This window comes from Gorilla gorilla, chromosome 1 (genome assembly GCF_029281585.2).
Source record: "Gorilla gorilla gorilla isolate KB3781 chromosome 1, NHGRI_mGorGor1-v2.1_pri, whole genome shotgun sequence".
NCBI lineage: Eukaryota > Metazoa > Chordata > Mammalia > Primates > Hominidae > Gorilla > Gorilla gorilla.
The window spans coordinates 228,662,861-228,679,184 of NC_073224.2; the positions used below are offsets into that span (position 1 = coordinate 228,662,861).

A 16,324-nucleotide genomic window follows, 5' to 3' on the forward strand; every position below is an offset into this window, starting at 1 on the left:
CCTGGGCAACAAGAGCAAAACTCCGTCTTGAAAAAATATATATATATATTCAAACAAAATCAATACATGCTATTTTTAGAATATAGGTCCAGGCCGGCACAGAGACTCATGCCTGTAATCCTAGCACTTCGGGAGGCCAAGGCAGGAGGACTGCTTGGGCCCAGGAGTTCCAGACCAGCCTGGACACTATAGCAAAACCCTTCCCCCATCTCTATTAAAAAAACAAAGATAGAGTCAGTCACTGGGAACCGTGGAAATCATCTCATTGTGTGGAAATCATCTCATTGTATGGAGATGTGCTCATTGCACAGATAGCACAAGTGATATCCATAGGCATGGGGCAGCAAGCTCAAGGTCACAAGGCAAGTAAAAGGAAGAGGCCTGAGCAGAATCCAGGGCCCCTACCTCCCAGCTGGGATCCAGGGCTGGGAGTTTCAGCATCTGGAGACAGGACTTGGTGCCAGAATCCACCGGATGTTTTGGATTCAGGAGGATGCAGACTCAGACTCCAGACCCCTGGAGGAAGAGGAAATGCCAAGAGGAGCAGAGGGAGGAGAATGAGCATTTGTTGGCTGGTTCCATTTTCTCTTTTTTTTTGAGACAGAGTCTCACTTTGTTGCCCAGGCTGGAGTGCAGTGGTGTGATTACAGCCCACTGCAGCCTCAACTTCCTGGGCTCAGGTGATTCTCCCACCTCAGCCTCCTGAGTAGCTGGGACTACAGGCATGCACCTTGCCTGGCTAATTTTTTTTTTTTTTTTTTTTTTTGAGACGGAGTCTCGCTCTGTCACCCAGGCTGGAGTGCAGTGGTGCAATCTCGGCTCACTGCAAGCTCCGCCTCCCGGGTTCACGCCATTCTCCTGCCTCAGCCTCCCGAGTAGCTGGGACTACAGGTGCCCGCCACTGCGCCCGGCTAATTTTTTGTATTTTTAGTAGAGACGGGGTTTCACCGTGGTCTCGATCTCCTGACCTCGTGATCCGCCCACCTCGGCCTCCCAAAGTGCTGGGATTACAGGCGTGAGCCACCGCGCCCGGCCTTTTTTTTTTTTTTTTTTTGTAGAGACAGGGTTTCACAATGTCGGCCAGGCTGGTCTAAAACTCCTGAGCTCAAGACATCTGCCTTCCTCAGCCTCCCGAAGTGCTGGGATTACACGTGTGAGCCAATGCTCCCGGCCCCTGGTTCAGTTTTCAAAACTCTCCCTCATTCCCTGCTCGCAACAGCCTTGCTAATTAAGCAGTATTGCCCCATTTGCCAAATGAGGAAACAGACCCAGAGAAGTGAAGCAATCTGCTCGATGCCACACAACTGATGCAGAACTACAGTAAGGGAGGCAGCATTGGAACCCAGCTCTAACCCTCCATTTGCTGTAGTCCAAGGAGAACCTCAATGGTGATGTACTATGAATAGAAAAAAAAAACAAAAAAAAACCTTGAGGCCAGGTGCCATGACTCACGCCTGTAATCCCAACACTTTGGGAGGCTGAGGTGGGAGGATCCTTTGAGACCAGGAGTTCAAGACCAGCCTGGGCAACATAGACCCATCCCTCCGCCCCCACCCACCTCCTGTCTCCACAAAAAAAATTAGGAGGGTGTGGTGGTGTGCACCTGTAATCTCAGCTTCTCAGGAGGCTGAAGTGGGAGGATCACTTGAGCCCAAGAGGTTGAGGCTGCAGTGAGCCGTGATTGTACCACTGTACTTCGGCCTGAGTTACAGAGTAAGACTCAGTCTCAAAAAAAAGGAAAAGAAAAAACCCCTTGGGCAGTGGGGGTCCCATGCCCAAAAGTCATTTTAAGTCAGGAGGGGGAATCAATCTTGGAGGCTGCTGGCCTCTCTGGGAGAAAGGATTCACTCTGGCAAAGCCTGCCCTCTCCTCCTTTGGTATCTGTTTCCTGTTCCCTTCACCAAATTGCTGAAACTTGAACCCTGCCCAAGCTTCATGGAGAAAGGGGGCCTGTCTCTTTAACCAGTGGTGGCTGCCATCCAGATGTTACTTCTGGTACGTGCTGCACGTGCTGTGGACAGTTAAAGGCACAGGACTCAGATTTCTAGGGAAGGTGTAGAAAGGATAGCTGGCCTGGAGGGCAGCTGCCCGGTGACATGAGGGGCTTTTCTCATTTTCATCCTTTTGTTTTATTCATTTCCTTTTTTGGCCCCAGGAAGAGCAAGGGCTTCGGTAGGATGGCCATATTCTGTGCTGCTAGATGGATGATCACCTCTCACTAGCACTTAAGCCTCCCTAATAATAATAATAGTAAAAATAAATCATAATAAAATGTCCTCTTTCTTTTTTTTTTTTTTGAGACAGAGTCTCACTCTGTCTCCCAGGCTGGAGTGCAGTACCTTAAGGCTGGGCACGGTGGCTCACGACTGTAATCCCGACACTTTGGAAGGCTGAGGCGGGTGGATCGTCTGAGGTCAGGAGTTCCAGACCAGCCTGACCAACATGGAGAACCCTGTCTCTACTAAAAATACAAAAAATTAGCCGGGCATGGTGGCACATGCCTGTAATCCCAGCTACTCGGGAGGCTGAAGCAGGAGAATTGCTTGAACCTGGGAGGTGGAGGTTGTGGTGAGCCAAGATCGTGCCATTTCACTCCAGCCTGGGCAACAAGAGCGAAACTCCATCTCAAAAAAAAAAAAAAAAAAAAAAAGCCTAAACCTCAGCATCACACAATATCCCCTTGTAATAAACCTGCACATGTACTCCCTGAACCTAAAATAAAAATTGAAAAAAAAAAAAAATAAAGAAGGTTAAGTGTGGTGGCTCACACCTGTAATCCCAGCACTCTGGGAGGCCAAGGTAGGAGGACTGCTTGAGTTCAGGAGCTCAAGACCAGCCTGGGCAACATGGCAAAAACCTGCCTCTCCAAAAAATACCAAAAAAAAAAAAATTAGCTGGGCATAATGGTGACAGCCTATAGTTCTAGCTACTTGGGAGGCTGAGTTGGGAGGATCACTTAAGCCTGGGAGATGGAGGTTGCAGCGAGCTGTGATCGTGCCACTGCACTCCAGCCTGGGCAACAGAGTGAGACCCTCTCTCTAAATAAATAAATAAATAGGACTGGGGGTGGTGGCTTACACCTGTAATCTCAGAACTTTGGGAGGCCACGGTGGGCAGATCACAAGTAAGGAGTTCCAGACCAGCCTGGCCAACATGGTGAAACTCCATCTCTACTAAAAATATAAAAATTAGCCAGGTGTAGTGGCAGTTTCCTGTAATCCCAGCTACTCGGGAGGCTGAAGCAGGAGGACTGCTTGAACCCAGGAGGTGGAGGTTGTGGTGAGCTGAGATCGCGCCACTATACTCCAGCCTGGGCAACAAGAGTGAAACTCCGTCTCAATAAATAAATAAATAAATAAATAAATAAGGCAGGCACAGTGGCTCATGCCTGTAATCCCAGCACTTTGGGAGGCTGAGGCAGTTGGATCATCTGAGGTCAGGAGTTTGAGACCATGCTGGCCAATGTTGTGAAACCTGGTCTCTACTAAAAACACAAAAATTAGCCAGGCGTGTTGGCTGTAATCCTAGCTACTTGGGAGGCTGAGGCATGACAACTGCTTGAACCTAGGAGGCAGAGGCTGCAGTGAGCTGAGATCGCACCACTGCACTTTAGCCTGGGGGATAAAGTGCGACTCTGTCTCAAAAAAATAAAAAATAAAAATAAATAAAAATAAATAAATAAAATAAAAATGGTAAGCAGACTGTAGGACCACCTGGACAGTTCCTTCTAAAGGGCACTGGCCTCAGCAAACATTTCTGTGTCTGCTCACAGCCCACCAGAGGCCACCTCAAATGACCGTTTAATTTCCAACAACTGGGAAGCACTGTCTGGCTTTGGAATGTACTGAAACCAAAGTGGAAACAATCACCCATTGTCTGCCTCTGTGCTTATATTGAATTTTTTTCCCAAAATACAAAGCAAAATTTCTCTTTTGCATCGATGATTCACAATTTAAAGCCATGTTCAAAGTATGAGACGTTAGTGTCTTATGTTATTTAGTAAGTTAAAACTTAGGACTGACATCAAGAAGACGATTTGGTGTAGTGGAGACATTGATGGCCCTTGGCTGGATTTGTGTCCACATGTGGTGTACATGCAGCTAGACAGGTCTGTTAACAAAATATTTTTTGGGAAGTCTAGTTTCTGGTGGTTAGTTTTTATTTTATTTTTTATTATTATTTTTTTTTTAGACGGAGTCTCGCTCTGTTGCTCAGGCTGGAGTGCAGTGGCACGATCTCGGCTCACTGCAACCTCTGCCTCCCTGGTTCAAGCGATTCTCGTGCCTCAGTATCTCAAGTAGCTGGGATTACAGGCGCCCACCACCACGCCCAGCTAATTTTTGCATTTTTATTTTTTTATTTTTATTTTTTATTTATTTATTTTTTTTGAGACAGAGTCTCCCTCTGTCACCCAGGCTGGAGTGCAGTGGTGCGATCTCGGCTCACTGCAAGTGCCGCCTCCAGGGTTCACGCCATTCTCCTGCCTCAGCCTCCCGTGTAGCTGGGACTACAGGCGCCTGCCACCACGCCTGGCTAATTTTTTATATTTTTAGTAGAGACAGGGTTTCACCGTGTTAGCCAGGATGGCCTCGATCTCCTGACCTCGTGATCTGGCGGCCTCGGCCTCCCAAAATGCTGGGATTACAGGCGTGAGCCACCGTGCCCAGCCTAATTTTTGTATTTTTAGTAGAGACAGGTTTTCACCATGTTGGTCAGGCTGGTTTCGAACTCCTGACCTCAAGTGATCTGCCCATCTCAGCCTCCTAAAGTGCTGGAATTACAGACGTGAGCCACCACTCCTGGCCTCTGGTGGTTCCCCTTCCCCTCTTCCTCCCTTTTCCTTTCTTCTTTCTTCCTCTTCTCTCTCTCTCTTTTTTTTCCTCCACTTTTTCGTATTGTTCCAAGTGTTTTCTTGCAGTGAGGATAGTCTTTTTTTTTTTTTTTTTTTTTTTGAGACGGAGTCTCACTCTGTCGCCCAGGCTGGAGTGCAGTGGAGTGATCTCGGCTCACTGCAAGCCTGCAACCTCCGCCTCACGGGTTCAAGCAGTTCTCCTACCTCAGCCTCCTGAGGAGCAGGAATTACAGGCATGCGCCACCACGCCCGGCTAGTTTTTGTATTTTTAGTAGAGATGGGGTTTCACCATGTTGGTCAGGCTGGTCTCAAACTCCTGACCTCGTGATCCGCCCGCCTTGGCCTCCCAAAATGCTGGGATTACAGGCGTGAGCCACCGCGCGCGGCGAGAGGATGGTCATTTTTACAGAAACAAAGTTGTTGTGTGTGTGTATGTTTTTAAATTTGGGGGCTGTTGAATCCATCAGTAGCAAAGGGGCCTAACACGTGTTCTGTTTGGCTGGCTCGATGTTTTTTTCACGAGTGAATTGGATGCTTCCAGCCCTCCCCAGACCCCTGCACTTAACTCCACTGAACTTCACTCTTCCGGCCTGGGAACGGGTGGTCCCGCCCCCGGCAGCTTCTGTCCCGCCCTCGCCGTGGCTCCGCCCCCTTCTCTCCGGCCCGCCTCTCTCTCCTCCCTCCGCCCTCCCGTTTTCCATCTGTCGTAAAAGACACGGCGACGCTTGACGGCCGGCGTCGTTTGACGGCTGGAGGCCACCGAGAAGAAGGAAGAAGCAGGGGTGGCGGCTGCTGCGGCGGTTGCGGCGGGGGCCGGGGTGGGCGTCGCGGTCCGGGCCGGGCAGTGAGGCGCGGGCGGCCGGGCCGGTGGGCTGGGCGGCGGGCCCGGCGGCCGCCCTCGCGCCCTTGCCCGCGCCTGGCGGCCCGATGTGGCTGCAGCAGCGGCTTAAGGGGCTGCCGGGACTGCTGTCGAGCAGCTGGGCCCGCCGCCTCCTCTGCCTGCTTGGCCTCCTGCTGCTGCTTCTGTGGTTTGGGGGGTCCGGCGCGCGGCGGGCGGCGGGCGGCCTGCACCTGCTGCCCTGGTCCCGCGGTGAGCCGGGCGCCGCCGAGCCGTCTGCCTGCCTGGAGGCGGCCACCCGCGCCTGGCGCGGCCTGCGGGAGCGCGGCGAGGCGGTACCGCTGGGCCCTGGAGTGCCGGCCCTGGTGGCCAACGGCTTCCTGGCCCTGGACGTGGCTGCCAATCGGCTGTGGGTGACTCCCGGGGAGCGGGAGCCCGCCGTGGCGCCGGACTTTGTGCCCTTCGTGCAGCTGCGCCCGCTGAGCGCGCTGGCTGAAGCTGGAGAGGCGGTGCTGCTGCTGCGGGAGGGGCTTCTGCGCCGCGTGCGTTGCCTGCAGCTGGGGTCCCCAGGTCCTGGCCCCGTGGCCGCCGGCCCCGGGCCCGCCTCCGTCTCTGGCCTTGCCGCGGGGTCCGGTCGCGACTGCGTGCTGCTGCAAGAGGACTTTCTGGCGCACAGGGGCCGACCCCACGTCTACCTGCAGCGCATCCAGCTCAACAACCCCACGGAGCGCGTGGCCGCGCTGCAGACTGTGGGGCCCACTGCCGGCCCAGCCCCCAAGGCCTTCACCAGTACCCTGGAGAAGGTCGGAGACCATCAGTTCCTCCTCTACTCAGGCCGGTCCCCGCCTACGCCCACTGGGTTGGTGCACCTGGTGGTGGTGGCCGCCAAGAAGCTGGTGAACCGCCTCCAAGTGGCTCCCAAGACGCAGCTGGATGAGACGGTGCTGTGGGTGGTGCACGTCTCTGGCCCCATTAACCCCCAGGTGCTCAAAAGCAAAGCAGCCAAGGAGCTCAAGGCGCTGCAGGACTTGGCACGGAAGGAAATGCTGGAGCTCTTGGAGATGCCAGCGGCGGAGCTGCTTCAAGACCACCAGCTCCTCTGGGCTCAGCTCTTCAGCCCAGGTGAGTCCTGGCCAGCGCTTGGTCCACCCTAGATATGTCCCTCCCAAGTCTGCAGAGGTGACACTGAAGGTGATGGTGGGGTGGTTAAAACTTGGGCTTGGCGTTTCACCAGGGGTTGAATCTGCTCAACTGCTTAGTGTCTGTGCGACCTTTGGATTCGTCGCCTAATCTCTCTGGGCCTGTATTTAATAACAATAACGCCTACCTCAGAAGGTTTTTATGAGACTGTAGTGGACAATTGAGTGTAAAGGTCAATTCTTTCTGTTATTTGTTTTGCTAGATGGGGCCTGATGTGAGCAGAGTGAAGTGTTTTAGAGTCAGTTTGCAGAGGTGAAACCAGCAGGTGGATCCCCTGATTCTTTGCTCAGCCCCGCAGTCGGCCTGGTGACAGACGTGGGCTTCTTGACATAACCCCTGCTAGGCTGAGGTGCGTCCTGGCAGTTGTGGCTGCAACTGGTTCACAGGGAGGTTGGAGAATCCCTTTTAGCAGGTTGAGATGCTCCCGCCCGATGAAAACTCTCCTCTCGTTGACTGTTAAAGAAAAGAAAATCCTGTTCTGGATAAGAGAGGGGTTTTGGTTTCCAGGGTTCCAATTGTCTGAACCTTTGTGTTTGGTTGCTCAGAGAGTTGAGTTCATTCAGCAAGTATCTATTGAATGTTTCTGCCAGGGCTGGTCTATGCATGGGGGGGTGCAGATGGGAACCAGAGTTCCTGTTCTCATGGTGCTTGCTTAAATTCTGGTTGGGAGGAAGACAGACATTAGAAAAGTGAAAATTAAAATTAAAATAAGGCAGCTTTTTAGGCTAGAATGTGCTGGCTGGGCGCGGTGGCTCACGCCTGGAATCCCAGCACTTTGGGAGGCTGAGGCAGGTGGATCACCTGAGGTCAGGAGTTCAAGACCGACCTGGCCAACGTGGCGAAACCTTGTCTCTACTAAAAATACAAAACTTAGCCTGACCTCATGATCCGTCCACCTTGGCCTCCCAAAGTGCTGGGATTACAGGCGTGAGCCACCGCGCCCGGCGAGAGGATGGTCATCTTCACAGAAACAAAGTTGTGTGTGTGTATGTTTTTAAATCTTAGGGCTGTTGAATCCATCAGTAGCAAAGGGGCCCAGCACGTGTTTATTCAGCAAGTGTCTATTGAATGCTTCTGCCAGGGCTGTTTTAGGCATGGGTGGTGGCCTGCACCTGTAGTCCCAGCTACTCAAAGGCTGAGACAGGAGAATCACTTGAACCTGGGAGGCGGAGGCTGTAGTAAGCTGAGATGGTTCCACTGCACTCAAGCCTGGGCAACAGAGTGAGACTCTGTCTCAATAAACAAATAAATACATACATACATAAAGCTACAAGACTGGAGAGAGAAAGGACAGAGAGGAGAAGTGGCCTGAGACTGGCCTCAGCACTGGTGACTGATCTGGTGCAGGATGTCTGACCATAGGGTTGGTGCCAAGTCCTGGCTAAGTCTGTGTTCCTCTGGGCTCTGGCATCAGGCCCCGCTGCTTTTTAACAGGATTCTAGATTTCAGGCCCACAGGCTCAAGTTGGTCGTGTAAACAAGACAGGCTGACTTTCTTCTATACTTTAGGGAGATGGGCACCACTGTCTTTATCATTAAGGCACAACACCTCACTCTTCTGCTGCCCTTGGTCTTTATTTCGTATGCTCTGCCTCCCAGCTGTCCTTCCCCCTTAACATGCTGCTTTCATGGTGTTGCAGGAGTGGAAATGAAGAAGATCACTGACACCCACACGCCGTCTGGCCTCACCGTGAACCTGACGCTCTATTACATGCTCTCGTGCTCGCCAGCCCCGCTGCTCAGCCCCTCCCTGAGCCACAGGGAGCGAGACCAGATGGAGTCGACGCTCAACTATGAAGATCACTGCTTCAGCGGGCACGCCACCATGCATGCCGAGAACCTGTGGCCGGGGCGGCTGTCCTCCGTCGAGCAGATCCTGCAGCTCTCTGACCTGTGGAGGCTGACCCTCCAGAAGCGTGGTTGCAAGGGGCTGGTGAAGGTGGGTGCCCCAGGCATCCTGCAGGGCATGGTGCTCAGCTTCGGGGGGCTGCAGTTCACAGAGAACCACCTCCAGTTCCAGGCCGACCCCGACGTGCTGCACAACAGCTATGCATTGCATGGCATCCGCTACAAGAACGACCATATCAACCTGGCCGTGCTGGCGGATGCCGAGGGCAAGCCCTACCTACACGTGTCCGTGGAGTCCCGTGGCCAGCCTGTCAAGATCTATGCCTGCAAGGCAGGCTGCCTGGACGAGCCAGTGGAGCTGACCTCAGCGCCCACGGGCCACACCTTCTCGATCATGGTGACACAGCCCATCACGCCACTGCTCTACATCTCCACCGACCTCACACACCTGCAGGACCTGCGGCACACGCTGCACCTCAAGGCCATCCTGGCCCATGATGAGCACATGGCCCAGCAGGACCCCGGGCTGCCCTTCCTCTTCTGGTTCAGCGTGGCCTCCCTCATCACCCTCTTCCACCTCTTCCTCTTCAAGCTCATCTACAACGAGTACTGTGGGCCTGGAGCCAAGCCCCTCTTCAGGAGTAAGGTAGGAAGCCGCCATCTGGTCGAAACCCGAGGCCTTGGCCTTGCTCTCAGCCCTGTGTCTCGGAAGGGGCTAGCCTGGCGAGGGGGGGTGAGGCCTGGGCAGGAATGGGTGTCCTGATGCCCTCAGCCCTTGACACCAGAGAGCGCGCGCAAGTGTTTTGAGAGGAGACGACGAGGAAGGGAAAGCTGGAAATCCAGGTGTGAATTGATGGTCTTCTGGCTTTCCAGGGCAGCCCTCCCCTCCTCCCGCATCATAAATCTCAGCATTTAAAAATAACTGCAAGCTGGGTGTGGTGGCTTGTGCCTGTAGTCCCAGCTACTTGGGAGGCTGAGATGGGAGAATCCCTTGAGCCCAGGAGTTTGAGGCTGCAGTGAACTATGATTGTGTCATTGCACTCTAGCTTGGGCAACAGAGCAAGACCCTGTCTCAAAAAACCAAAAGTTAAAAAAAAAAAAAAAAAAATTAGAGGCAGGGCCTGGTGGCTCATGCCTATAATCTCAACACTTTGGGAGGCCTAGGTGGGAGGATCCTTCGAGCCCAGTAGTTTGAGACCAGCCTGGGCAGGATAACGAGGACTTGTCTCTACAAAAAATTTAAAAATCAGCCAGGCGTGATGGTGCATGCTTGTAGTCCCAGCTACTTAGGAGGCTGAGGTGGGAGGATCACTTGAGCCCAGGAGTTTGAGACTGCAGTGAGCTGTGATTACACCACTGCACTCCATCCCAGGTGACAGAGTGAGACCCTGTCTAAAAATAATAATAATGAGGCTGGGTGCAGTGGCTCACGCCTATAATCCCAGTACTTTGGGAGGCTGAGGCGGGCAGATCACCTGAGGTCAGGAGTTCAAGACCAGCCTGGCCAACATGGTGAAACCCCATCTGTACTAAAAATACAAAAATTAGCCGGGCATGATGGTGCATGCCTGTAATTCCAGCTACTCGGGAGGCTGAGGCAGGAGAATTGCTTGAACCCGGGAGGTGGAGGTTGCAGTGACCCGAGATCATGCCAGTGCACTCCAGCCTGGGTGACAGAGTGAGACTCTGTCTCAAAAAAATAAAAATAATAATAATAAATAATAATAATAAAATAAAAATAACTGCAACAAGCCCCTAAATTGACTTGAAGCCTCTGTCTGAACTGCTGGCGGGATCCCCAGCTTCCCCCCCATGTGCCTGTTCATGGCATGCAGAGGTCAGCCCCTTGCTCCAGGCCTCGGACCAGAGTGGCCATCTCGTTAGCATAGGACACAGGACAGAAGCATTGCCCTCTAGTTTCCTGAGACATGTTTGCCCCTGGAAGCGGTGATTTTGGCCATCATTGCTGCAAGACTGTCATCGCGGCAGCATCTTAGCATCAGCATTGCTGTCGCGGGGTGAGGCTGCCTACTGTGCCCTGCCGCCCGGCCTTCTGTGCTTCCTCAGGAGAAAGACCAGCAGGGATTCCAGGGGGAGGCCTTTGTTAGCAGTTGTAGAAGAAAATGTTTCCCAAACAGCTGAGCTGTTTCCCTTTCTCTTCTCTCCTCCTGTATCCCCCATCTCCTCCCTCTACTCTTCCTCCCCTCCCCTCCCTTCTCTTCTTTTCTCCTTTATCCTCTCTTTTTAAACTGTAGTGACAGTAGAGAGGTATATTAGGCTCTGCGTCTGTGCCCCCAAGTAGTCAGAGAGCCCAGATCCCACCCTGGAGAAATGGGAAGTGTCCCATCACATCCACAGGGATGCCTGCGGCTTCTAGTTTCTGGCCCAAGACCAGGACTTGGAAAAGGAAGCAGAACTTGACCTGAAAGAGCAGAAGAGTGGGAGACAGGGCTGAGTTCCTCAAGTTTGAAGAAAGATCAAAAGTCAGATCAAAAAGGACCGCACAGAGGCCTTCCTTGTGAGCCGCCTCTGAACTAGCTGCACTAGGACAGGTGCCAAATGTGCATCGTGTGGGTTTTGCCGTCTGTTTGGCAGGCGGCTGCTTTTCCCTGCTGCTTGGTGGCTTCTCTGCCCTCGCTCTTGAGTGCACCTTCGGTTCCTCCCACAGTTGGGCAAATGAGCCAAACTACCTTCATGGGGTACTGACCGATCTCTCCTTGACTCAGGCTCAAGCTGGGCCGTGCCAGAGCGGAGCCAGTGAACACTCAGCTCCAGAAGGGCCCAGGCCACTGAGTCTGTGGTAATTCTGCAAGGCTGGGTCAGAGCCAGGGTGTGGTGCCACTAGGGTTGTCTCCGTAGCCTATTTCTGTAGCTGGCCACTGGGGTTGGCAGTGAACAATAATCACACTTGTTTTGTGAATTGAACAGGAAGATCCCAGTGTCTGAGTGAACTAACAGTCCTGCTTTCAGCCACCATTTGCACAAGACACCCAGCACTGAAAGTCCCGCTGCCAGGAGCAAGGGATCCTTTGGAAGCACCCGCCCTTTGTGCCTTGTTGGGGGAAACCAGTGACGCAGAAGTGAGTGTGGATACACCAGAGTTTGCATTGGAAGGAATGAGTGTCACGTGGGGAGGGAAGGGGCCAGTGGACCTTTTGTAAGCTTTCCACTCAATAAAATGAACCTGTATGGCAAATACTTGAAATGGAACTCACTCCTTCCGCTTTCCCCCTTTCTTCTGTCCCAGGAAATAGACCGTCTTTTGAAAAAGACTCTTGTCTAGGAAAAGTTGTGTCCTTTTCCTAATTTAACGTGTTCTTTCTTAATGAAGTTTTAATTTATTTTTGTTGAGATTTTGCTAGATGGCTTTTGCATCCCCTGTAGATGGTGAGTGTTGGCGGTGACGTCCGTCTCGGCGTTCGGGGGCCCCACGGTCCCGAGGCTGGGCCGGGGCCCCCCAGGGTGGCTGTGCTGCTGCCTGTAGGAGGGTGCGGGGTGCGCTGTCATCCTCGGGTTTGCACGCCCTTTTTTAGGAGCCTGTGGACATCTGTGGTTTTGTACTTTGGGGCTTCAGGGGAGGTGTTTAACTTTCTAGTGATTGATGATTGTCAGGTTTTGAAATACCAAAGCTTTTTTGTTCTGTTTTTAAATAAATATCTTTCAAACTTTCATGACCGGTTTGTGTGTGGTTGAAACCTGGAGACATGCACCACGTCTGCCCTCAGCACTAGATCTGTCAGAAGCAGGACACCCACCCGGCCCCGCTGTCACAACGCTATTCCTTTCCGGTATGTTCTACCTCTCTTCAAAGGAGTCTGCCCAGAAGATGTGTTGTTGGCCACCTTTCTGCTCGCCAGGGGGTTGCTGAGTGGCCCTGCCGAGTGGGTTGCTTCTGGCATTACCCTAGCTCCTTCCCTGCTAAGGTGCCCTCTCCCCCACCTGCCCTAAAGAGCCAGGGTTCTCCTGCCCTGGGTTTTGCTAGCTATAGGACATCAGCAAGACAAACCCTGAGTGGTTCTTCTCCAGGTTGTCTGCTGAAGCCACCATCGGATGCCTCCCCTCTGTGGGGAGGAGAAGGGTCCACTCTGGGGACCAAAAAGGGGCCGAGCCGGGCATGGCAGTCCACCTGCAGGGCTGTCCTCAGCATCTTGGCGTTTAGACTTTCTCTGCGTTCCCAGACAGCATTTTAAGCAGCATGACTCACCGGGAAGCCTGGTCTGCCTGCAGAGCAGCCAAATGTCTGGCCCACAGCCGATGGTTATGAGAGTAAACTCAAGCTCTGCTCTTAGTGGCACTGGTAACCCACTTACCTCTGTCCATGCAGCACCTTCTCCCCTGGCTCGTGCAGAGCTCTGACATGTGATCTTCCAGCCGTGGGCCACGGGCTGGTTCACCTATTACAGAGTGGGAACCTCCTGGGGTGCAATTGGTGTCATTTACAGTGTGACATTAAACGGAAAGCTGTTAGACCACAACAACTGCAGCTCCCATTCCTTCTTGAACTTGGAACTGGGCATGTTGTAGGCTCCCATAAATGTAAAACAAGGCCGGGCGTGGTGGCTCACGCCTGTAATCCCAGCACTTTGGGAGGCTGAGGTGAGCAGATCACCAGAGGTCGGGAGTTCGAGACCAGCCTGACCAACATGGAGAAACCCCGTCTCCACTAAAAATACAACATTATCCAGGCGTGGTGGTGCATGCCTGTAATCCCAGCTACTCGGGAGGGTGAGGCAGGAGAATCACTGGAACCTGGGAGGCGGAGGTTGTGGTGAGCCGAGATCGCGCCATTGCACTCCAGCCTGGGCAACAAGAGCGAAACTTCATCTCAAAAAAACAAACCTTTGTATGTGGTGCCTGAGAAATACCTATCGAATGATTAGAATGTCAATAAACTGAGGTTTGTAAAGTACAGCTCTCATTAAGTGCTCACCATACGTGTTAGATATTTCACATCAACATGGCCTTTTGGGATGAAGAGGTTGCTGGGGGTTAAGATCCCAGTTTGAGAGATGTGGAACCTGGACCTCACACAGTGAATCATTTGTCCAAGGCCACGCGACCATGGAGTGACTGGAGTGCAAACTCTGCCTCGATGCCGGTGCAGGCTTGCTTGGATCCCCACACTGCCATTTCTCCCCGTGGTGTGCGTCTGATGGCTTCTGTGGCATGGCTCAGTGTCCACAGGGCTTCCAGCTGGCCACCGTGGTAGAGAGGAGATGCTGGTGGTCCATGGTGGAGCAGGCCAAGCAGTAACCCTGGTGGGTCCCATCTGCACGGTCCAGTGGAGGCTGTGGCTGCACAGAGAGTCTTTTTCTTTTTTTTCTTTTTTTTTTTTTGAGACAGGGTCTCGCTGTCGCCCAGGCTGGAGTGAAGTGGCACGATCTCGGCTCACTGCAAGCTCCACCTCCCAGGTTCACGCCATTCGCCTGCCTCAGCCTCCTGAGTAGCTGGGACTGCAGGCGCCCGCCACCACGCCTGACTAATTTTCTGTATTTTTAGTAGAGACGGGGTTTCACCGTGTTAGCCAGGATGGTCTTGATCTCCTGACCTCGTGATCTGCCCGCCTTGGCCTCCCAAAGTGCTGGGATTACAGGAGTGAGCCACCGCGCCCGGCCACAGAGAGCCTTTTTCAAGTTGCTTTTTCAGGGCCTGAAATCTGGTGTGGAAAATTTAATTGCATACTATCTGAAGCTTCCCAACAGCCGAGACATTGGTTTGGAAATGTGTTCACTCCCTGAAAATCCACCTGCACCTCATACCTCTGTCCCATCTCACATCCTCTCAACCACCTCTTTTTTTTTTCTTTTTGAGACGGGGTCTCATTCTGTTGTCCAGGCTGGAGTGCCGTATGGCAGTCTCAGCTCACTGCAACCTCCTCCTCCCAGGTTCAAGCGATTCTCCTGCTTCACTCAGCCTCCTGAGCAGCTGGGATTACAGGCGTGTGCCACCACACCTGGCTAATTTTTGTATTTTTGGAAGAGACGGGGTTTTACCATGTTGGCCAGGCTGGTCTTGAACTCCTGACCTCAGGTGATCCACCCACCTCTGCCTCCCAAAGTGCTGGGATTACAGACTTGAGCCACCGCACCCGGCCTCTCTCAGCCACCTTGACTCCTGCCATTGTGGCGACAGCCAGCTCTGCATGGGTCTGAGTGTCCTGGCAGCACCCAACATCAGCCTCTGTCATCTTTAGGAAGCTGCGAGGCACTCAGGATTATGTAGCCTTGAAGCATGTGAATGATAACACCGTTCGGGGCCACCCTTCACCCGTGGGACATGGAGCCAGTAGACACAAGCTCTCCTCTTCTGTCCCTGGCGTGGACAATTCGGAGGCACATTTTATTCGGCTCCTCAGAAGGTGCTACGGTTTGGATATGGTTTGTTGACATTTGGCCCTCAGTGTGGCAGTGTTGGGAGGTGGGGCTTTGTGGGAGGTGTTTGGGTCACGAGAGTGGATCCCTCGTGGATGGCTTGGTGCCTTCTCTCAGGAGTGAGTGAGTTCTTCCTCTTCTGGGAATGGATTAGTTCCCGAGAGAGCAGGTTGTTATAAAACCAGGAAGCCCCTCGGGTTTTGCTTCTTTACACATGTCTGCTTCCCCTTCAACCTTCTCCACCATGCTACGAGGCCAGGCAGATGCTGGCACCATGCCCTCGAACTTCTCAGCATGCAGAGCCGTGAGGTAAATAAACCTCTTTTCTTGACTGGGCGTGGTGGCTCACGCCTGTAATCCCAGCACTTCGGGAGGCCAAGGCGGGTGGATCACGAGGTCAGGAGATCGAGACCATCCTGGCCAACATGGTGAAACCCTGTCTCTACTAAAAATACAAAAATTGGCCGGGCGCGGTAGCTCATGCCTGTAATCCCAGTACTTTGGGAGGCCAAGGCGGGCGGATCATGAGGTCAGGAGATCGAGACCATCCTGGCTAACACAGTGAAACCGCATCTCTACTAAAAATACAAAAAAATTAGCCGGGCATGGTGGCGGGCGCCTGTAGTCCCAGCTACTCGGGAGGCTGAGGCAGGTGAATGGCGTGAACCCGGGAGGCGGAGCTTGCAGTGAGCCAAGATTGCGCCACTGTACTCCAGCCTGAGCAACAGAGCAAGACTCCGTCTCAAAACAAAACAAAACAAAGCAAAAAAAACACACAAACATTAGCTGAGTATGGTGGCACATGCCCGTGTCCCAGCTACACAGGAGACTGAGGCAGAAGAATCACTTGAACCAGGGAGTCAAAGGTTGCGGTGAGCCAAGATCATGCCACTGCACTCCAGCCTGGCGACAGAGCGACACTCCGCCTCAAAAAAAAAAAAAAAAACCTCTTTTCTTTATAAATTACCCAGCCCCAGGTATTCTGTTATAGCAACATGACATGGACTGAAACAGAAGGTCCCCACAAGATCAAGCCCCGGGTAGGAGACCCAGGCTAAGGCACTAACCAAGAGGCCTGTGGCTCCTCCCTGACGATTTTTCCAGGAGGAAGTGGGATTCTCCATGGCCACTGACATGGGCTGAATTGTGTCCCCTCCTCAAATTTCTATGTTGAAAAATTTTTTTTTTTTTTGAGAACTGTGAGTGCACCCAGGCT

General features: G+C 52.9%; 1 protein-coding gene across 2 annotated transcripts; it reads left to right on the forward strand.

Annotated features, from left to right (window-relative positions):
- Positions 1 to 5,589: 5,589 nt before the first annotated feature.
- On the forward strand, positions 5,590 to 12,406 carry KIAA2013 (KIAA2013 ortholog). 2 transcript variants are annotated; one of them, XM_004065274.4, is made up of 3 exons: positions 5,590 to 6,812; positions 8,530 to 9,383; positions 11,666 to 12,406. In XM_004065274.4, exons 1-3 carry the CDS (start codon positions 5,780 to 5,782, stop codon positions 11,681 to 11,683), a joined length of 1,905 nt encoding a protein of 634 aa, XP_004065322.2. In that variant the 5' UTR covers positions 5,590 to 5,779; the 3' UTR covers positions 11,684 to 12,406. The 2 variants fall into 2 exon arrangements, with proteins under 2 accessions (XP_004065322.2, XP_018866810.1); XM_019011265.4 differs by lacking the exon at positions 11,666 to 12,406 and having other exon boundaries at positions 5,601 to 6,812; positions 8,530 to 11,657.
- The last annotated feature ends 3,918 nt before the right edge of the window (positions 12,407 to 16,324 follow it).